The sequence below is a fragment of the Grampus griseus genome, assembly GCF_964374135.1.
Source record: "Grampus griseus genome assembly, chromosome: 4".
Taxonomy (NCBI): domain Eukaryota; kingdom Metazoa; phylum Chordata; class Mammalia; order Artiodactyla; family Delphinidae; genus Grampus; species Grampus griseus.
In genome coordinates this window covers 73,060,277-73,083,430 of record NC_138997.1, presented here as the reverse complement: position 1 = coordinate 73,083,430, position 23,154 = coordinate 73,060,277, and the positions used below count along the sequence as shown (strand labels likewise).

The 23,154-nt window shown below is 35.5% G+C and overlaps 1 protein-coding gene across 2 annotated transcripts in view; it reads right to left on the bottom strand.

The window, feature by feature from the left end:
- FRYL (FRY like transcription coactivator) overlaps positions 1-23,154 on the bottom strand; it is a gene marked incomplete at its 5' end in the record, with an annotated part of 142,930 nt that overhangs the window by 83,275 nt on the left and 36,501 nt on the right. For both annotated transcript variants that reach the window (XM_082652707.1, XM_082652708.1), the window contains 10 exons: positions 33-218; positions 1,630-1,867; positions 5,988-6,095; positions 8,380-8,512; positions 9,015-9,186; positions 11,435-11,521; positions 13,796-13,904; positions 14,104-14,207; positions 19,644-19,745; positions 20,782-20,880. In XM_082652707.1, the coding sequence (XP_082508833.1) occupies positions 33-218; positions 1,630-1,867; positions 5,988-6,095; positions 8,380-8,512; positions 9,015-9,186; positions 11,435-11,521; positions 13,796-13,904; positions 14,104-14,207; positions 19,644-19,745; positions 20,782-20,880 (1,338 nt within the window). The remainder of the gene's footprint in view (positions 1-32; positions 219-1,629; positions 1,868-5,987; positions 6,096-8,379; positions 8,513-9,014; positions 9,187-11,434; positions 11,522-13,795; positions 13,905-14,103; positions 14,208-19,643; positions 19,746-20,781; positions 20,881-23,154) is intronic.

Below are 23,154 nucleotides of genomic sequence, written 5' to 3'. Positions count from 1 at the left end.
TTAGGTAGCTGGATGAGATGTCTAAATCTTACCTTAGGTATTTCCAAAAGTGCAAATAAAGCCCGTATTTCTCTAAGGACACTGACAGCTAATCTCCTAGTGGCAGGTCGACTGCTACAGAGAGTGACAAGTGCAAACCCTTCGACCACATGGAATACATTGGAACACGGGCTCCTTTCCAGAGGAGGGGGATGAGAAGCTCCATTAACCATACCATGCTTGAAAAATAAACAGAAGTTAAAAAATATATGTATGTATAGACATTCTAGTAAAACAATTACTAAAGAGTAAAGCAAATCATAAAAATGATGGCTATAGGTCTGTCTCAGCTCAAGAAATTTAAATAACATTTAATTTATAAAAATGTCATAGTCACATAGTGAAAAAAGCATTTAATTGGCAGTCTAAACAGGAATTCTGTACCTAAGTTCTATCACTCTCTGGCTACTTTGTAAATGCCTTAGAGCTGACACTTAAAGTCACTACTGGCCTAACATTTCCATATGGAAAGTGAGGGGATTGGATGGTATCCTTTGTACTCAAAGTGTGGACCAGCAACGTGGCATCACCTAGGAGCTCGTTAAAAAGAGAGATTCTCAGGCCCCTGTGATTTGTAGGCTCTTTAAAGGTTGAGAAGCTGGGTTGGCTTAGATGATCCAGTTCTAATATTCCAGGATTCTATGACTTAACACATTATCACAAATCAATAATTTGAGCAACTTTTATGGTTAAGAAGCACACATGCTGTAATGTGAAATGGGGACTGGTGCCTTTGATAAAACAATCAAATAACTCAGCTGAAAGGCTACCAAAATTTTTTATTATATCAGCTTTAAATATATTGGAAACAACCTAAATGTGAGCTAGAATTGCCTCTAATTTCTATGTTCATTTAAAAATAATTATTACCGGGACTTCCCTGGTGGCTCAGTGATTAAGAATCCATCTGCCAATGCAGGGGACATGGGTTTGAGCCCTGGTCCAGGAAGATCTCACATGCCACAGAGCAACAAAGCCCATTCCCCACAACTACTGAGCCTGCACTCTAGAGCCTGCGAGCCACAACTGCTGAGCCCACATGCCACAATCACTGAAGCCCACGTGCCCTAGAGCCTGCAAGCCACAACTATTGAGCCCACGTGCCACAACTACTGAAGCCCATGTGCCCTAGAGCCCGTGAGCCATAAGGACTGAGCCTGTGTGCCACAACTACTGAAGCCCACACACCTAGAGCCTGTGCTCCTCAACATGAGAAGCCATCGCAATGAGAAGCCCATGCACCGCAACGAAGAGTAGCCCCCGCTTGCCACAACTAGAGAGAAAAGCCCACGTGCAGCAACGAAGACCCAATGCGGCCAGTAAATAAATAAAATTTTAAATAAATAAATAAAAATAAAAACTAAAAATAATTATTACCAAAGAAAGAAAGTTGGAAAGGTTGGACACGCAAATGTTATGTATTTAATAGATAAACTATAGGAAAGTTCTGCTTAAGGGATTACAAACACTTTGAAAGGAAGTAAAACTAATAAAACTTTTAGTTTTTGAGAAAGTCAATATGTTTTAACATCATCATTGGTCATCTACCACTGACCACATACAAAGAGACACTACAAAAGAGTTTGGTACCTGTGAGTCCTGGTTTTTGTTATGCATTTGGGTTGCTTGTTTCCACTGATTTATTAATTGCACCAACATCTTTACGGCATTATCAAGAAGCGTGGGATGGACATCAGTCACTTCACGAACAATAAAATAAACAAATCCTGAAAGAACATCCTCCCGCCAATCTGGAAAATCAAGCATTAGTGCCTGCAGAGTATTGAAAGCCAGAGCACGTAGTTCTTCATCCATATGAACTGTGAGCCTACCAAGAACAAAATTCCATTAGCAAACCTCAAAAACCTTCCAAAGAGTTTTATCATCTAAAATGTAAAACTAAGAATTTAAAAAATATATCCTTTCAATTGGTTCATAAGAAGAAGATAGGAACCAATGTTCACTTTTTGTGCTATATTCATCCTTATGCTAAACTATATTCATTTATTTAAATTCACATGTCAATCTACTAATATTAGTTGGTACTTGTACTATAATTCAGAATAATAAGTTTGATCATAATTCAAACGCTGTACTTTAGAAAACACAGACTGACAAATCAGAATTACATAAAAAAATTCTTTAGTCCTTAAAATGCCATAAGTTATCCTATAATCAATCAAAAATTACGTCCAATCATATAATACCTTAGCGCTAGCTCATATTTATTTAGTCCTTTACTGGAAAGGACATGATTTATCTCTATCATTCCTTTCATGCTGCTGAGGTTACAGTTAAACATAAGATGGCTGATTGTGAAGAAAGAAATACAACAAATCAAGATGGAATCAGTTTAACAGAAATAATTCTTGACAGTGAGAATGAGAATAAATTTAGGAGTAACTTCATAAATGGGGTATGCCTAGAAAGAAAATGAAAAAAAAAAAGTGTCAAACGAACCCATAAGGTCTTCAAGAGTTTAAGTCTAAATAAATTATAGGAGAGGCTACATATAATTACCTTTTAAAGACATCAATACAATATGAGGACATGAATTAATATTAGTTAAAGGATTTTAATGGAACTTAAAGAAGAGAATGATAAACAAGAAAATCATAAAACATGGCTGCAGCAGTGAAGCTACCAATATATAATGCTATATGAATATGAGTTTCCGTTTGGGGCTGTAGAGTATTATTTTTAGGATTGACCATCAAGACACATGCATCAGAGTTAGAAACAGCCTGAATGAATAAAGAAAAGCAGGTGTATTAAAAAGTATGCCACAGTTACATGCTTGGGCAGCTGGAAAGTTGGAGTTATCCTCCATGACAGAGGTAGAGAGCTGCGTGATTTACGTGAGAGGAGATACCACAGTCTTCACCCTGCTGAGCTCAGTTCTGGTCTTCACTAAGCCAAAATTCAACTGACCATGAGACTGAGGAGAAAATGTATTATAGCTACAGAGACCTAGGAGTGAGCCACGAAGCAGCAGCAGTTAGAGCAGCGCACTGGAAGTACCACATGGGGTCAGATCAAGGGTCTCTAGCCCAGTGTTCTGTCTTTGACAGTGGCACCAAAGGCAATACTGTGGGCTAGGGGAGTGACTGATTCTGTGCTGCTGGCTTTAAAGGTCATTTTAACATCCCTTAAATCCACGAATTTACACCTATCTGTGTGACTCAGGGTATAGCCATGAAGAGAATGGTGCCTGAATAATTTAAGGCAGGAGAACAAATTGACCTTCCCTAGAGACAGCAGACAGGTATGCAAATTTACAGTGTATCTTTGCTTTGTTTGTTTGCTTACTTTAATTCTAAGTAAATAAGATTTAGACATCACAATTCCAAATGATAGGAGTTGGGGACAAAGTAAGCAGACCCTAGAATCTTTCTTTCTGCCAAAATAAACTAACTGGTAAGTGAATACCACAGGGGAAAGAAGCAAAGTATTATAAATAGCAAAGCAAACTGTCAATCACTGTCGAGATATTTGCTCCTCTATCCCTGCCCCCTGGAGATGCAATTTCATTTTGGTGGGGGATATGGACTGCCGTCCACAAAGATGTAGGTGAGTTAAACTGAGGCGGGAGGAGTAAGAGTGGAATTGGATGAGAGTTGTTTACTGCTTTCCCAAGGAATAGCATTATAAATAATTAAAACTTATTTTCCCTCCCTAACACTGACAAGAACTTCATAACTCTGCAATTTAATTTACAGCAAGAATTAAGAGACAAGAGTGGGAAGGGATGAATTTATCTCATGGTGCAAAGTTTCAAAGTAACCCCTTTCTGGGCTTCCCTCGTGGCGCAGTGGTTGAGAGTCCGCCTGCCAATGCGGGGGACATGGGTTCGTGCCCTGGTCCGGGAAGATCTCACATGCCGTGGAGCGGCTGGGCCCATGGGCCATGGTCGCTGGGCCTGTGCGTCCGGAGCCTGTGCTCCGCAACGGGAGAGGCCACAACAGTGAGAGGCCCGCGTAGGGCAAAAAAAAAAAAAAAAAGTAACCCCTTTCTTCTCCTCGTAATCCTAAGAGACCAATACCATTCAAGGCCTGAGTGCAACCCGCAACCGCTGAGGATAGGTAGTGCGCGGGTGTGTGAAATGCTAGGTGTTTTCAAGGAGGTAGACAAGGTTGCTGGAGTGGTCTATTAACTGTTTATTCATTGTGAATTTAACTTAAGACTTAGTGATAAGTGCCCAGCGAGCAGTAAACATCCTTCAATGTGATCAAGTATCGCTGCCCTGATAGTCTTTGCACTTGGTTTTCCCTTTAGGCTGGGGCCAGCAAACTATGGCTCAAGGGCCAAATCCAGCCAGGAGCCTTCACAGGTGGCTGCTTCTGCACTACAGTGGCAAAGGTGAGTAACTGTGACAGACAGCACGTGACTTGCAAACCTTAAAATATTTACTATCTGGTCCTTTAAGAAAAAAAGTTTGCTGACCCCTTATCTAAAGAGAATCCCTAACTATGTCAACAAAGGGGTTTTTCAAAAGGCCATCACCTCAACTTAGAATTACTTTTGGGAGCTGGTATTTAAGTTTGGATGTCATGTTATTTACTCATTTACAGAGCCTAGTAGAAAAAAGAGATAAAAACTTGAATGCTATGGCCTCTGCAATAAGAGGAAAAAGTGAAAATGAGACCTGGTTATCATCCTAGGTGCTAAAGAAATGACTGTAGGAGTTAACACACTAATTGCCCAGTGGGGCCGTCATACACTGATAATGCCCGTATGTTAAGAGACAACATGGTATACAAGTCCTAAGAAACAGTACTAGATGGAAAGGCAAGGAATTTAAAAATAGGATTTGTAGGGGAATCCAGAAGAACCTTAACAGTTAAAAAATGAGTGAGGACTGCTGGTGGGAATGTATATTGATACAGCCACTAGGGAGAACAGTATGGAGGTTCCTTAAAAAACTAAAAATAGAACTACATACGACCCAGCAATCCCACTACTGGGCATATACCCAGAGAAAACTGTAATTCAAAAAGACACATGCACCCCAATGTTCATTGCAGCACTATTTCCAATAGCCAGGACATGGAAGCAACCTAAGTGTCCATCAACAGATGAATGGATAAAGAAGATGTGGCACATATATACAATGGAATATTACTCAGCCATAAAAAGAAACGAAATTGAGTTATTTGTAGTGAGATGGATGGACCTAGAGTCTGTCATACAGAGTGAAGTAAGTCAGAAAGAGAAAAATAAATACCGTATGCTAATACATATATATGGAATCTAAAAAAGAAAAAGGTTCTGAAGAACCTAGGGGCAGGACAGGAATAAAGAAACAGACGTAGAGAATGGACTTGAGGACACAGGGAGGGGGAAGGGTAAGCTGAGACGAAGTAAGAGAGTGGCATGGACATATAGACACTACCAAACGTAAAATAGATAGCTAGTAGGAAGCAGCCTCATAGCACAGGGAGATCAGCTCAGTGCTTTGTGACCACCTAGAGGGGTGGGATAGGGAAGGTGGGAGGGAGACGCAAGAGGGAGGGGATATGGGGATATATGTATACATATAGCTGATTCACTTTGTTATACAGCAGAAACTAACAAAACATTGTAAAGTAATTATACTCTATTAAAGATGTTAAAAAAAAAGATACTTTTAGGATTTCACATTTAGGATATCAGGTCATTCGTTGCTCTCATTCCCTGGGGAAAGAAAGGCTTTGACCTCTCTGCCATGAAATTAAAGTCATTAAATACATCTTAAGATTAAATTTCATCAACAACAACAACAAATGAATGAGGAGAAAGTGTTAACAAAACGTAAAAGACAAAATGGGAGTTTAGAAATTTATCAAATAAAGGATTAAAAATGTCTTTATCACTACTTTTTTAGTGATAATAGTAACAGGGGTGCATTAGAAATTTAAAGAGATTTAAAGAGATAAAAGGTAACCTCACAAACAGTAATTCTCATTTACCTTGCTAACAATTCAATGAGGTCAGTTCTGCTCATACCATCAGGAATCAACCTTGGAATAGCAGCAATACAAGTTCTAAACAAATCAATTTTGGGTTTTCTTTCCCCCCTGAAAAACAGATCACAAGAGGACTTAATAAGAAGAATCTTACATACACCAGACAATGAAAGCAAACTTGGAAAAATTATTACAGAAAATGAGCCCACCTCCAAAAGTTTAATGTATTTATTATAAAAAGAGCATATACCAATCCAATAAATAATTATCAGTTTATAAATGCAGAAAAGAATATATGGATAATTCAGGAAAAAAAATAGGTAGCCAGCAAAAAAGGTTTTCAGTAATTAAAAACAAGTATAACAACTATTATGTTTAAATAATAAGTATTATTTAAGTAAATTATTTATATTATAATTGTTTCAAATAGAATTAAATACATAATATTTAACCTTTGATAATATTTAATTATTAAAATAATAAAATTGACATTAAGTAACCAAATATTAGTTATTTGGGCGGTCTATAAAATCAACAAAATTTTTTCTTTCTCTTAATATCATATACTAACAAGGGTTTTAGAAAACAGACATTCTCATATACTACTGTTGTTTTTTCTTGTCTTTTTATTTTACTTCAGAACGTACACACACACACACAAACATATTTAAAATTTTTATGTAATAAAATACGTGAAGTTTTGAAAATCCTGGTTCCTCCAGGGGCTTGATACAATTTAATTCTTCTGTATTTTCCCCTAGTTATTCAATGATTTTATTTATTTTAAATATCTAACCTTTTAGATACTGGTTTTTATTTTGGTCTACATTTCAAGGGGAAGCTGTTAATTTATTTTACCCAAATTATCCTTCAATTGGCCCAATAAAATAATTCTTATATAGACAAGAATTTGGATGCTTTAAGAGTTTTTGGCTCAGTATCCATTATCATGGCAATGGACCTACTATTACTTTTAGTGATTTTATATACAGTGAGTTTTCTCAGCTTGGTTCCAACACGCATGAATTTCAGTTACCACAATTTAGTTAAATAATACCAGTCTCCAACAATGTGGTTCAATTTTCCGTTACCATCAACTATAAGTAACTGCGTAGCCAAGCTTCCCTGTTAGCTCCTCAGTGCACAAATCAGGACGTAAAAAACAGATGTGATCATAACCAGTGATTTAATCACATTAATTTTTTCAAAGTCTGTCGTGATTGGTCACTGCACATCTGTTATTCGGTTCACACATACATGGCAAATTATGTAGTTGTGTTGATTCCTTGCCTCCAGGGGTAAACTCAGGTGGCATTTGACAACAATGGATAATCAAAAGAGGAAACTGGCCAACAAAGATTAAAGTACAGCGAAGAAAAGAACAGTGAATACTGGAAGTGAAATATTGGGTTGGCCAAAAAGCTTGTTTGGGTTTTTCTGTAACATCTTACGGAAAAACCCAAACGAACTTTTTGGTCAATCCAATATCAATCAAACATTAATGGAGTTACAGAAGAACTAGCTGACCGGGGAATGCTGACACTGCCGTCATTGAAGACGCTACATACACAGCCAGAGGAACTCAGTGAGGGCAAATTTACAGGCAGAAATGAGGAAAGTGTGGCAAAAAGGATGAAGAATTCCCAGAGAAAGTAATGCAGGAAAAAAAACTTCACATTAGAGAAACTCTCAGAGATATTAACATTTTCTTGTATATAGTAACTATGCATCAATTGAGAGAGCCAATATCCAATTTGGTTATCTAAGATGTACAATGCAGATATTAACACCTTAAAAAAAGTCCACTTACAAAGAATATGTAGATATTTCCTAGCAAGTACAAGAAGTTATTGCCATAAAATATATCTTCCTGAGGAGGAAGTCCCTAACAATAAGGGAAAAAAACATGGGTTGACAAGCAGTGCTGGCAGTGGGATGGGGGTGAGATGAGGTACAGTTTCTCACACAAAAAGCCACTCATACATTATTCCCCTCTGTACCCTCAGTTCCCAGGAGATTTTCAGGTTTTCTTTTTTTGTTGAACAAGGCTCTGGAAATAAGAGCATTTGTTTGACTTAATAAACCAACCATGTCCACACACATCTGCGGTCACTAGCATTTATCTCTCACTCACAGAATAAGTATAAGGCCTCAACACTGACAACAAACTGGACGGATCCAGGATGACTTTTGCTATCTGTACTGGTTTGACAGCACTTTAAAGAGTAAAACTGAGCCTGTGGGAGGAATCGCTGTATTAAAAACTGCCGCAGATGGCAATAGGGGCGAAATCCAGAAGAGAAAGGAAGGAAACAAGGAAGGGAACAAGCAAGAATCGACCCACTTTACTTATGAAAACTGAAATAGCAATGAAGAGAAATAATTGACTACATACGTAATCATATCTTCAGGCTCCTTATTAGACATCTGCACACTAGTCATACACATTGGTCTCCCAACTTCTTTGTCCAAATGTCTGAGAATGCTGTCTAACGCTTTTCTCACTTGAGGGTAGTAAACAGACATTCCTGGAGGGGCGGGGGGGAACTTCACAGTTATAAAATGTCAAAAATTAGATAAAGAATAGTTACAGTTATTTTCTGTAAAAAAATAAAAGCCCATCACAACCTTTAAATTACATTAGCTTATTTTTGTTACAAAGGAAGGAGTTCTGACTTTGACATACTATTCTCCCTGATAATTTGCTTCAGTATATTGGAGAAAATGTGAAAAATTATGCACACAACTGAAATTAATTTGAAGGAAGGACAAAATGCAGTGAATAGTATCATGTGAGAAAATATTTAACAAGACTTTTAACATAACAACTTAAGGATATTATAAAAAAAAGTATTCATTTTTGAATCACTCTGTACACTGGAATAACTAGGCAAATATATACTTTCACAGGCAAATATATACACGTATGTATACATTTACACAGGCAATAATATACATTTTAGATTTGATCATAACCTTTCACAGAAGAATATTAAACTGTATTATTTACTTATTCCAGTTAACACTAACCTATGACTTTTGCCTCTTCATCTGTCAAGGTTTTATTGAGAAAAATTTTCTTTACACGCAGAGTGTTTCCTGAGGGAAGAATAACTCCTGTTGTTGGCATTGGCGGCTCACCATCTTTCTGCTGCAAACTGTCCGCTATTACAAGGAAGACTCTGAGGCCTATGTTCATTCTCTTCAGAGAGAAAAGTTTCAAAATAAAGAAGTCAGAGTGTCAGAAAATTCCTTTTTTTTTCATGCTAAAAATATCTCATCAAATAACACTGGGGGATGGGAGGAAGGAGGACAGAAGAAACACAAACCTTTCTGTCCCACATTTTTAACTAGCCCAGGCACTGCAGTTTGCTTTAATACCAAATTCCCAAGTGCCACCCATTCACTTATGAGGCCAACTGGCTCTCTTATTTTCTAGCTTATTTCAAACCTCTTCCATCCCTTCCTCAACTCTCCTACACCCTGATACCATACTCTCCCACACCCTGATACCATACTCTCCCCTCTATAAGCAGATGATCTGTCACCCACTTCACAGTCAGAAAAAAAAAATCAACCTTCCTCAATCTCTCACTACAAAACACACTGATCTACTTATATCTGCACCTCTTCTTCCTCTACTGTGCTCCTGTTACAGTTGAGGAGTGCTGGTATTCCTAGTTATTAGAATCCCATCTGCTCTTGCATTATCAGGAAATTACACTATCAATTATACCTTCTCTTTCTTGCATCTTCAACATTTCCCTTTTAACTGAATATTCTGACTCCTGTTACCTATACTCAACTATCTTAATGCAATGAGTTCTCCCCATAATACTTCCCTCTCACTCATCAGTGACAATACTGTTCAAACCAGTGGGCATTTTTCCTGCATCCTATTTGACTTTTCAGCAGCATGGGACACTGTCAAATATTCCTTATTCCCTGAAACCCTCCCTTCCTTGGATACATCTGTGCCACTGCTGACTGTGTCATCTCTGTCCACATTCCAAATTTACCCTCCTTTATCTGAATATTAAATGTTAGACCACTTCAAGGCAAGTTCCTAGGCTGCCTTTTCCTATCATTATGTATTCTCTCCCAAAGTAATTTCATGTATTTACATGGCTTCAATTACCACCCATACCAGAGCACCTGCTAATTTTAAGCCTTACTTCTCCTCTGAACTTGGACCCTCAGACCAATTTGACACTTCTACTTGGATGTCAGAAAGATGCCTCAGATTTGCCATGTTCAAACCAAATGCCCTCTTCCCCGCCAAACTCAGTATCTTCTCAGTGTTTCTTTTCTCAGTAAATGATCTTCTCTCTATCCACACCACACCATCTCAGCCCAAGCTGTCATTAGTTATGACCTACACCAGTGGTCTCTAAAATGGGTATATGCATCCCAGTGGGTGTTCACTGGATGTTTCACTGGAATACAGGGAGAAAATAAAACTTTCGTTTATATATTTTTTATCTAAATAAGATCACGGTTTTAAGATTTACCCCTCTTTACATATGACATAATACTGGTGATATTAGTCTAATATTAGATGGTCATTTCACATAGTCATAGAAGACATCTTGAAGGGAGTGGGAAAATTCCACAATATACTGTGGTTCACAGAGGTGTCCTCACTTATTCATTCTTTCAGTGTATTGCAGTTTGCTTGATTTGATTAAGTGGATTAATAGATAATTTTATCTGGCTTTAACTAAACTAGCCCTCAACAAGCTTAAAAAGATTCCTGAAAACAAAATACAGATTGAAGAAAATCCTAATAAAATAAGCCTGTAGAAAAACAACAACAACAAAACGGCACAATTGACTTTTTCTACTCTTAGTATGAACGTTTCAGTGAGGAAAAAAATTAATTTCAGAAATAAACTTGTTCAATGAAGAGAATATTTTTGAAAACAGATGATCAAGAAAACGTCTTTCATTATGTGATTTTTGTTGCTGAGAACCAGGTTAAGCACGTCATCTATAAAAAGTCTTTTCTGCTCACTTTAAAAATTTGGAAATAATTATTAACCTATCTTAAAAATCCTACAAATAAAAAGCTTCAATAACTTTCGAGCTCATTTGTTAACTACATAAATATATATCTTAGGATTTGATTATGAGGACCAGCACAATCATTTAAAAGAAATAAGAGAAAATATAACACTTATTTTGTCTTTTTACATTCTCCAGTGTCATTAAATTCCAATAAGCAATTACTTCAAAAAATATTCTTAAACAATCTGAAAATTTTATATCTAAAGGATGAGCAGGAGTTTACGAGGGAATAACAAGGCCAAAGAAGTAGGAAATAACATTTATCTTAATTTGCCTTTAACTAGAGATTTGAGCCTAAGAGTTCTGATTCCAGAAATTGTGCTTAAAAAAAATTTTTTTTTAATTGTATAGGATAGTAAATTACTACATTATAATTTTTTTACCTCTGGATTAATGGTGAAAGTTTTGGTAGATTTTCCAACACTGAGAAGATCAAATATTATTTCTTTCATTGCAAAATCCAAACGTTCCTAGAGGAAAAAAAAAAAAAATCAATAAATCCTTATAACTTTCTACTGCTATGGGCATACCTTGGAGATAATGTGGGTTTTGTTCCAGACCGCAATAAAGCAAAATCAGAATAAAGCAGGTCACACAAATTTTCTGGTTTCCCAGTGCATATAAAAGTTATGTTTACCCTATACTGTAGTCTATTAACTGTACAATAGCATTATGCCTAAGAAAACAATGTACAACCTTAACTAAACAATACTTTATTGCTTAAAAAACACTAACCATCATCTAACAACACAGAGTCGCCACAAACCTTCAGTTTGTAAAAAAGAAAAAAGGCAATATCTGCAAAGCACAATAAAGCAAAGTGCAATAAAACAAGGGTCTGCCTGTATAAGTTAAGTATCATGTTAAGAATTATACAAATAATGGCAACAATACAGGTCTGTACCCACAAGAAGTTCCTGAATCTAGCTGGACAAAAGAAAAATGCATATGAATTAATGTTAAAAGTATATGATTATAGATACATGATTTAATTATCAAATGATTGGTTTAATAGCCAAACCAGCAGGATAGAAGTTTTAAAACACGCATTTGCCAAACTCATATTCAAGACCTAAGTGAAGGAATTCCCAAAATAATGATAAAAGGAAGTCCCAGGACGATAGCAATGAGGCAGGACTGGAGAGCAGGGAGTTCACACTGGGACAGAAAGAACAGGGCTCCGGGAAGGGTAATCTCCAAGGAAAGAAAAGTTAACTAAGAGTAACTGATGTTTGAGAGGAGCTCTATAGTTCTGGAGGAGTGTTGGTGTGAGGTGATTAAGCAAAGGTAGTGGGTATGACCCTCGCGGAAGGGATGCAACCAAATAGCAAAAGTTTTCTCAACAACAGATCTAAAGCACAATCTGCTTTCATTCATCTTATTGACACATTTATTCTTATCTAATTATCATTAATTCTGTGCTCCCGTAAATAGAAATGTATTCGTTTTATTTAAATATTCTTTATTTCTTCATTGTCAAAAATAATTACATTATGGGTCATCTTCGTTGTCATAGTTTTAGTTCAAAGAGAACTCAATGAACATTCTGGAACCAAAGTGTTTTTCCCAAATTGAGAAGGTAACCCTACCTATGCTTCTCTGGGGCTGACGTCCCAAAAGAGAATGTGACCAGAGCCATGGATTTGCTTACTCAGCCCCCATTTAATCCTCTTCAAATAAACCTTCCTTTACTGCAGAGGCTAGAAAGCTAAAATGATATTTCCCAGGATGCCGCTGGACAACAGGCTTCAGGATGTGACTGAGACCCCGTCAAGTGATATACTCACGGGAACCCTTGGGAACTGGGGTACGGGAGGAGGTGGGGGAGGACAGGGAGAAAGGAATCTATTTTACTGGTGGGGACTGTGGTGGAAACATGATTCTTAAGCAATTGGGGCACTTCCTAATTTGGCAGGTTTTTGACTGTGGCAGAGGCAGCAGCTTCCTTGGTAGCCCGATAGTGTAGTTTCCTCTGGATTTCCATTTCGGTTAGAATCTGTTTCTTCAGTCCTATGAGTGATTCTGTGAACGACCTCTATTCCTTAAAAGACCCCTTTGGATTCAACAAGCTACCACGGACTCTAGTGTCTCTACCTGAGAACATAGATTAATGCAGGTTATGAAAACAATGTTCCAAAATCTTTCAAGACACTCAGGAACTAATTAGTAAATAGACAAGAGGAGGATTATGAGACATTTTCTTGACTCTTCCTAAATTAAGTGTCTCCTCCTCTGAGTCTCCTTTCCAAGTGTGTAGATCAATCATCTAAATGTATTTTGCACACACACAAAAATCATTAGCATCATTTATTTTTTACTTTTTAAAGCATACTTTTATTTTTCACTATTCAGTATTAATAAATGTTTTGTTATCATGCTTTTAGATGTGTAACAAATTCTATGACTCTAAGTTACTCTTTTTTTTTTTAACATCTTTATTGGAGTATAATTGCTTTACAATGGTGTGTTAGTTTCTGCTTTATAACAAAGTGAATCAGTTATACATATACATATGTTCCCGTATCTCTTCCCTCTTGCGTCTCCCTCCCTCCCTCCCACCCTCCCTATCCCACCCCTCTAGGTGGTCACAAAGCACCGAGCTGATCTCCCTGTGCTATGCGGCTGCTTCCCACTAGCTATCTACTTTACGTTTGGTAGTGCATATATGCCCATGCCACTCTCTCACTTTGTCCCCTACTCTTACAATTTGCATGTATATAGGTATTATGAGGTGAGGCACTCACCTGAGCAATGAACTGAATAATCTTCACAAATATATTGAGAGGTGTATCACGAGGAACCACACTACGTGACCCTTTTGGGAAAAGTGCTGACACTATGCTCATAAGACGACTGTAGGGAAAAAAGATTTAGTCATAATGAGAGAATGAAATCAACAAAACATTAGCAAAATATCCTTCGCATCCTTCATAATACGTCAAGATAATTCATATTCCTCCTCAAGGTATTTGTAATGTTAACTAAAATTCATCAGTGTGGCATTTTTTACCAAGATGTTACTTTAAATATGCTTTAAAACAAAGGCACTCACCTTTGAGTTACAGTGTTGCTTTCACATTTTATTCTAATTACATAGACCCACAACAATCTATACAAAGATTCCAGTGCAACTCGAGACATTTTAGGATCTTTATTCTGTTTAGAAGCAAAAGAGAATAAAAATAAGCTTATTTATCAAAGTACTTGCAATAATTTAAGATCAATTATATTCTCTGTCAACAACTAAAAGCCCTCTCCATTCCCTTCTTTATTCAATCTAAAACAGGTTTAAATATGTAAGTATATATTTAGTATACAGTAAGTACAGAGAGCTCAAAAGCAACCATAAATAAGGAAACTGAGCCATCCCTTATATTCTCAAAACAAAATACTACTAGTATCTCTAAGAACTCTGAAATTATACACACTTCAACTTACCTGATGGTAAATGGGACACACAACAATACTGAAATAATGATAAAAGGATTGCTCATCTTTGCTGTAATTCATTGCAGCTCATACACAGTTAAAATTTAGAACACCAAATGTTGTTATAGATATTTGCGCTTATGGAATAATGCAAAATATTATTGAGTGATTATACTTAAAAGAAGGAATATAGAATGGTGGGTTAAGAGCATAGACTCTGAAATTAGGAATGACTGGCCAAACCCCATCCTTGGATCAGTTGGTGAAACAGTTTCCTCAGCTCTAAAATGGAGATAACACGGTACTTACCTCACAGATTAAGGGAGTTATTACGTGAAAAGCACTTGGAACACTGCCTGACACGTTAAATGCTCAGTAAGTGTCAGGTGTTTACCTTTAATTTTTTAATTTAGAATTAGAACATTCTTATTTAAAATCAGAAAAGTATCCACTTCAATCGCAATTTGATCAGCAAACCTTTTCTTCATACTAGCTATTATAAAAAGTGAAGTTCTTAAATGACAAGAGACATGTAATGAGATTTAATTGTAAATTTTGAAAATTAGCTAATAATCACCTTTAGTAGGAGAAACTCTTTATGCATCTGTTAATTAGTTGTAGGATGCATTTAGTCCTATAAATTAGCATTTATTTAATCTGGTTTGAGAGATTTCTTATTGTTAAACAATTATTTTATATATAACAATGGACAAAAGGGAGTTTTTAAATACTAAGTAATTTACCATTCTATGTTTTGTCAGACCACAGAATAACTGACATCTACTATGTATGATTAAAAGCAATGCAACAAGATTACCACTGGACATGTTTTTAAAAAAGACAACCACTAGAAAATACAATTCTGCACATCTATGTATATGAAAATTTGATATAATTCAGAATGGAGTATCAACTATTCAGCTGGTCAGTCTCAAAGTCAGTCTCTCCTTCTACTGACAAATCCACGATTCCAAATTTCAAATACACTCCCCAAGTAGTTTTCTATTAATTTGTTACTAATGTAACTAAAGTAACATATAAAGTTACACACAATATATCTTACTAATATAACAACCAAGCTTTTTGTAGTACTTTCTTTTCTAGCACTTAAATGCAAGGTCTCAAATGTCAAAATATGAGTTCAATTAGTTTTATGTACACTCCAAATAATACCTTCACATAGTTAAATTATCCTTTCAAAATATGAATACTACAAATTAACATATAATAAATTATATAATAGAAATATTTAAGTCCAATTCCACGTAAAAATTCTTCTCATATAAACTGTTAATAAAATATTTGGATTATCTTATGTGCTGAGGTATCTGGCATGAAATAAAATTTGATTTTCCAACTTTCCAAGATGGACTACTATGTTTTACAAAGCAGATTTATTTTATAATGAACAATTCCAGAAAAGATAAAAAGTGATAAAAATTATATAATTGTTTATTCGGTATGTGCAATGCTGTTATATATCTCTGAACAATGAAAACATCCTAAATTGATCTGATCCTTAAACAAAGATACATAATTCCCTAGTTACAATTTTGGTCTAATTTGAATAATCAGATTACATTAATAAAATCCAGTAATATTAACGTATAATACAATTTTTTTTAATTCTTTTTTCTTTTTTTTTAACAGCATATTCTTATTACTTATCTATTTTAAATAATACAGTTTTGATGTCAGGCAAATATGCTCTTTGGCAGCAATCATTTTAATGTTTCTTCCTTTTTTTCCTACTGTGAACAACAACAACAAAAGATTTGTTTAAAACTCAAACCAGTAGGATTGTAGTTTTAAAGTGTTGCATCAAAATCATATTCAAAATCTGAGTTACTGTCTCCTGAATTTCATTGGAAAATGTTATAAAAAGCATAATTTATAACAGCTAATTTTAATTAAACAGAATATTTTAAAACTGAAGATTATGGTTAAAAATCAACATTCGGTATCACTTCTCTCTCTTAAATTCATCTTCTTGGGACCACATTAATATTAAACTTTCGGCAGAATGTTCCCGCTGTGTGCTGCTCTTCTTTTACAATACGAGAAGCAGGCTTAAATAAATACGTTGGACATGCAACGCAGCCATAGGTAAAGGGGGAAAAAAGCCACACTTAAAGGAGATAAAGCAATATTTTACTTTGTAACATCAACACGACTCACCTGGAGTGTTTCTATTTGTTTTCTGATACTGTTGTTAGATGGCATCTAAATAAAGCAATGTGAGACAGCAAACATAAACATGAGATGCAGCACATGCATGTTAGATGAAAATAAGCACAAAACAAGACAGCTCTTCACCAAGGTCTCTATTTAGAAGAAATTTGAAATGTCCAAGACAGTGGCTAGAATCACTGAAGAAAAAAAAATTCTATAATTTGGGCATCATGGGATACATCTACAACACTCAAACTGAAAGAAAATAGATAAATTTTTAACTATCTAATTTTTCCTCTAAAAGTACTGCATTTGATTTCAAATAAGTTTCAATTTTTAAAAGAAAATAAGCATACACTGTAGGAAAAAAAATCTAAATTATTTTTACATGGCATCTACTCTTACTCCTCTCTCTCTCTCTCTCTCGCTCTCTCTCTCTCAATTATTCTTTAGAAACTTTAAAATCATTTTTCACATAATGACCTTATTTGACATAAAGATAGGGGAATGGGAAACTACCAAATTATGTTTGGGACAAAAACAGCCGATTTAACACTTTCGGTGAAAATAAACTGATGTTCTCTCATGCTATTTATGGACCTACAGACTAATGCCCATTTTTCATGGTCACCAACTTCAGAAACTAGTATGGTAATTTTTAAAAAATTGTGCGGTATCTTAAAGTGCCTTGAAAATGTATCATATTTATTCTTATGACTCTAGGGAATAATGCCTTTTTACTATCCCAGAATTATAACCCAAAATATTTTTTAAAATACTCTGTAAAGCAACATTCCTTATAGTACATTAAAAGGTAACATGGTAGACCAGAAAGAGCAAATTTTATTGAACTGGATGGATTAGATGCAAATCCTATTTCTATCACTTTTTTGGCTCCCTAAACTTGGATTGCTTATTTATCTTCTTTCGGCCTCAGTTATAGTAAGAATTAAATGAGATACTGTACTTAGAGAATCTAGCCTATAATAAATACTAATAAAAATCTATTTTAAGGAGTAGTAGGTCTAATAAACGGAAAAGTGTTACAGATTTTTTTGAACTCAAGAGATTACTTGAATCTCAAAACAAAATCAATTTAGGTAAGACCTTTATCTTGGACCAATTTTTCCTGTATACAAAACAAATAAATTATACCTGTCACAAGAGATAATTAGCATAGTTTTTCCCTGAATGCTCGACTCCTTACCTCAACTATGTAGCATAGCCACAGTATCTAAAACTTAACAAGCAGGAACCAAGTCATAAAATTTCTGCTGAATAGAGCCTTAATGTAAGTTAAAGGTTAATGGTCAAGACAACTATATTCCAAATATTCATGCTAAGTGGCTCTTATCTCCTTTAGCCTGGCAGATTGACACAGCCATTAATGAAAATGGACAATATGCCAGAAATATTTAACAGGAGGTAAGGGTTTAAAGAAAAGAGCATTTTAAATGAAAGCCTTAAGCCAAAAAAAAAAAAAAAAGTTAAAGTACTGCGAAAGAACTGCAAATATGTTAGGTGCAAACGTATATGTATAAAAACATTCCAACAAGCAACAGAAAAGTATGAATTGTCATGAAACAAAGCAAACTTCCAGAAACACTTAAACGCGTGTCTTAAAGTATGTTATTAAAAGTCTGAAGAATCATACTACCCAGAAAATGATCATTTCCCTTACAGTACCTAAATCTGTATGAATTATCAAAATAAGGACAGAAACAATATAATGTACTTAAATAAAACTTATTTTCTGGTTTCATGACATAAAGAATTTAACCAGCTTGATTGGCCCTGGGAATTTTCATAAACAGAGCAAAGAGAATATATCAATTCTCACCCAAATATGAATAACATCAGTGTATGTATATCTAGGAGGAAAATAGCCAAAAATATTTTTCAAAGACATATTTTAGTACACCTTACTAAGAAATCAAAGTATTTTTCAAAATGATATGTAAAATCATTAAAAAAAAAGATATATAGGATAACGTTGTCCAGCGAATCAATCCTGAAGTGAGGAAAAAAAGCCAGTCCTATTTCTCACAATATCACGATGAGCTGTAGGGTCAGAGACAACTCATTTAATCTCTCTGTGCCTTGGTTTCATTGTCTTCCAAGTTTAAGTTTTTCAGTCTTAACCCTAACTTAGAGGAATAACAGAAAATGAAATGCCATGTCTGCATGTTTCTATAACATGTAAGCAAATATTCAAATATATTCATTTATGTATCAAAATGGTATTCAAATCAAGCATTCACATGACATGCAGATGAGGAATATTCCCACGTTCTGTGTCAGATATTAACTGTGGTCCTATCCACAGAAGAAAAGAAGATCCTGTTACGTTCTGCCAGCAGAGCATCCTGGGCAGATAATGATCCTTCTACCTCACAGTTTTGTTTTCAATCCTAAGAGACTGGACATAGATGTGCCAAACAGTGTTAATAACAATTAATTACCCCTTGATTCAAGTCAGAATCATTGCAGGAGCTTTCCCGTCTATGTGGATCCAGTACCATACTTTCAGATTTGGCTGGGCATAGTTAACACTAAATGTGCTTTTACTGATATTTTATTATCGAGGCTTTTTTCATATTATTCAGACTTGAGCCAACATTACTCAATTTTCTCAAGAGAAAACGCAAAATAAGCATCTGGAGAGTTTTATAAGATTAACTAATACTCCGAAATTCCAAAGGAATTTATTTATTAACAAATATTGCTAGAGCCAAGATAATATAAACAATCATTACAAATGTATAATTTTGCATTAAGACCAACTAAATTTTTAATGAACCGTTTATTCATGTCTGTAACGTGATTCCCTATAGAAGGAATGAAGTACGTATAAGAAAAGGAATACGTTGGAGTATCACTATTCAAATGAACTCTAGTACTAAAAGTTTTATTATATACTGTTCAATGTATATGCACAAGTGAATACACTACAGTCAGTATTTACAGGTCAGAAATGAGATTAAGTCTTACCTTCAAATGTGACAAACAGTTCTGTAGGAAAATATGCCAGTTATTTAAAAAAAACTGTTTTTGACTGACACATAAAAGGCAGGTAATTAATGGATATAGAGCCTATAGGAGACAGAAGAAAGAGAATAACATTTTTATGAAAAAGCACTGGACTTGTAAATTATATTTCATTCATTCTCATAAACAAAAACGATTCTATTAGCAGTTTTCCCATTTGTGATTTAAAAAATACGATCTCAGGGAGTAATCTAACAAAGAATGATAAAGGGCAGATTTTCTATAAGAACAATTTCCTGATCTATCACATCTCCCCAAGTGAGAAATATGCTATTATTTCTCCCTAGACCCATTCCTCCTCTAACCAGTAAAGTGGCCCTGGGATCAGAGGACAGACCGGCATTAATGTTGCAGTTTTCTATCCATCAGGTGTGTGACTTCAGGGAGGATATGTTAAAGTGCTTGAAGCCTCACTTTCCTAACATGTAAAGTGGAGAATGCTAATCACACACATGCTATAGGGTTGTGAGGCTTAAAGTAAGACAAAGAATGTAAAGCACTTGGCTCAATGCCTGGCACAACCAGTGTTTATTATTATTATACCTCTATCTTGAACAGTCAAGTATTTGTCCAACTCTCCAAACTTTCTCCAAGCTGCATGCAAATTTACAGAAAAACCCCTCAAAGCTACCGAAGTGGATGGTGAAATGGAAAAAAAATGCTTTAAATCTCTGAATAGAAAAGATGTAATTAGACAGACAATAGCTCCTAAATAATCAAATGCTTCAGAATATAATTTATTATAATGTAAAATAAAGGAATTTATGGCTTAATATGAGACTACACTTAACTTTTCCTTTATTCTAATACATAATTTATAGCATCTGTCAAGACAGGTAAACACCTAGAATGAAGTCTGAATAACCTATCAAATACAGAGCTAGTAAAATTAAGAATAGAAAGTTTTGAAAACAGCAGGAGAAAATAGGTAAAATTTGTCCTTGTGTTACACTTTGGATATTTTACAATTTCAATTTTTACAATTCTCTTAAAACTCTACTAAAAAAAACCAACTAAATTCATAAATCAATTACTAAAACTCCTAATTAAACATATGAAGGTTTGAAATGTTTCTCAATACCAATGAATGCTTCTTTCTGGAACTCAGTTCAAAAGTAGTCTGATAAAGCATCTCCACAAAATTTTTCAAGCAGGGAACATTCACTTCATTTTTAACAGCCTAGGTAAAAAGATAATACAAAAACACAAAGAAAACGGTTACAAGTGTTAGATCAAACTATACAAGGATTACAATAAGTTTCTGTAAGGTTTGAAATTAGTCAATAATTCACTGAGTATCTGATGAAGTCCCATAATATACCAAATGACCAAATGTTGAGTAAGATAAACCAGGTCCCAGCCCTGGGTGAACAAGCAGATGAATGTGTGGTATAACAGGAGCTCTAAGAGGAAATTCTCTGTCCTCTTGGAGCACTCAGAAGAGACCCCAATGGAAAAACTCCAGAAGGAAGTAACATCTAAGCTGAATTCGGCATTACTTTACTTAAAATACTGCAATAGCCTCCCACTTAACCTCTCTGGTCTTATCTCCCACTACTCTGGCCCCCTACACTAGGATCCAGCCACACTAGCTTCTTTGTTGCTCCTAGAACACATCAAACATGCTCTTGCTTCAGGATGTCTGCACTGGTTCCTTCTGCCTAAGAAGCTCTTCCCCCAAATATAGCATGTCTTACTCTCTTATTCCTTTGGTTTTTGCTCAATCGTCACCATCTCTTTCAAGGTGGTGATCTTTCCTAATTACTCTATTTAAAATTTCAACTCCCTGCCCACCTCAAGAATTTTTAGGCCCCTACCCTGCTCTACATTTCTGCACAGTACTTACCACCACATCTGGCATATACTCTTGATACATAATTTTACATACTTGTTTGAGTTTTCTGCACTAGACGTAAGCTCGGTAAGAGCAGGGAGTCTTTCCTACCTTGATCATTGTTGTATTCCCTGTGGACGGAAGAGGCCCTGACACACAGAAAGCACTCAATACATATAATGAATAAATAAGTAGAATCTAACCAGGAAAGGAGGCTGGAGGTTATTTGAGAGGCAAGAATGTTCCAGACAGAAGGAGTTCTATGTGAAGAGGCTGGTGTTATGGACTGAATTGTCCCAAAATTCATATACTGAAGTCGTAACCCCACATACCTCATAATGTGGCCTCATATGAAAATAGGTCATTGCAGGTATAATTAGTTAAGTTAGAATGAGGTCATATTGAAGTTGGGGCGGGGGCTACTCCAACATGACTGGTGTTCTTAAAAAAGGGGGCGGGGGATGAATAGGGAGACTGGGATTGACATATACACACTATTGATACTAGGTATAAAATAGATAACTAATGAGAACCTACTGTACAGCTCAGGGAACTCTACTCAGTGCTCCGTGGTGACCTAAATGGGAAGGAAATCAGAAAAAGAGGGGATATATGTATATGTATAGCTGTATTGCTGTACAGTAGAAACTAATGCAACATTGTAAAGCAACTACACTCCAATAAAAATTAATTTTAAAAAGGTTGGGGGGGAGAATTTGGACAAAGACATGCACACAAGGATAACACCATGTGAAGATGATGGCAGAGATCAGGGTGATACATCTATAAGACAAGGAAGGGCAAAGATTTTCAGTAAACTACCGGAAGTTAGGCAAGAGGCATGGAACAGATCTTCCTCACAGCACTCAGAAAAAAATCAACCTGGCAACACCTTGCTCTTAGACATCTAGCCTCCATAAATGTGAGACAATAAATTTTTGTTGTTTAAGCCACCTAGTTTGTGGTACTTTGTAAGGGCAGCCCTAGTAAACAAATAAAATACAAAAGCAAACATGGCATAAAAGAAGAATTAGGCAACACAGTAATAATGGACCACAGTCCAGGGTCTTTCTTCCCACAATCTGCTCCTTTTGATGAGTTACCTTAGAAACTACAACATAATCTCAGATATCTGGCAAAAACAGATTTTTCAGACAAGGGGGAAGCACAAATGACAATTTGGGATGGATACGCAGCGTTTCAAACCATTTCTAGAAAAAGAAATTGAAGTCCATGCACTAATGATGTACTTCATTAAGTACATAGCTACTTCATAGCTAAGCTGATGTGGTTTTATAAATGATCATGTTTTCTTTTTGGCAAAATGAACCTATTTTCACGGTTAAAACTGAGGTGAGAGTGGGGGTGGGGTATTTGACTCAAACTACTTACAAACTTATAGTTCATGACTTCTGTTTGTACTCATTTAAAAAATCTTCAAGTATTTAACTATAAGTAAATATTCAAAACTGGTAAAAAAAAATCATGCCAATCTCTACAACTGCTATGTCATTAATATTTTAAATTCTTAATTTTTCTTACAATTCCCTGTCCATCTTTTCTGAACATGTTCTAAAGATAGGACCTGAATACCATAAACCATTCCATATGAACACATTG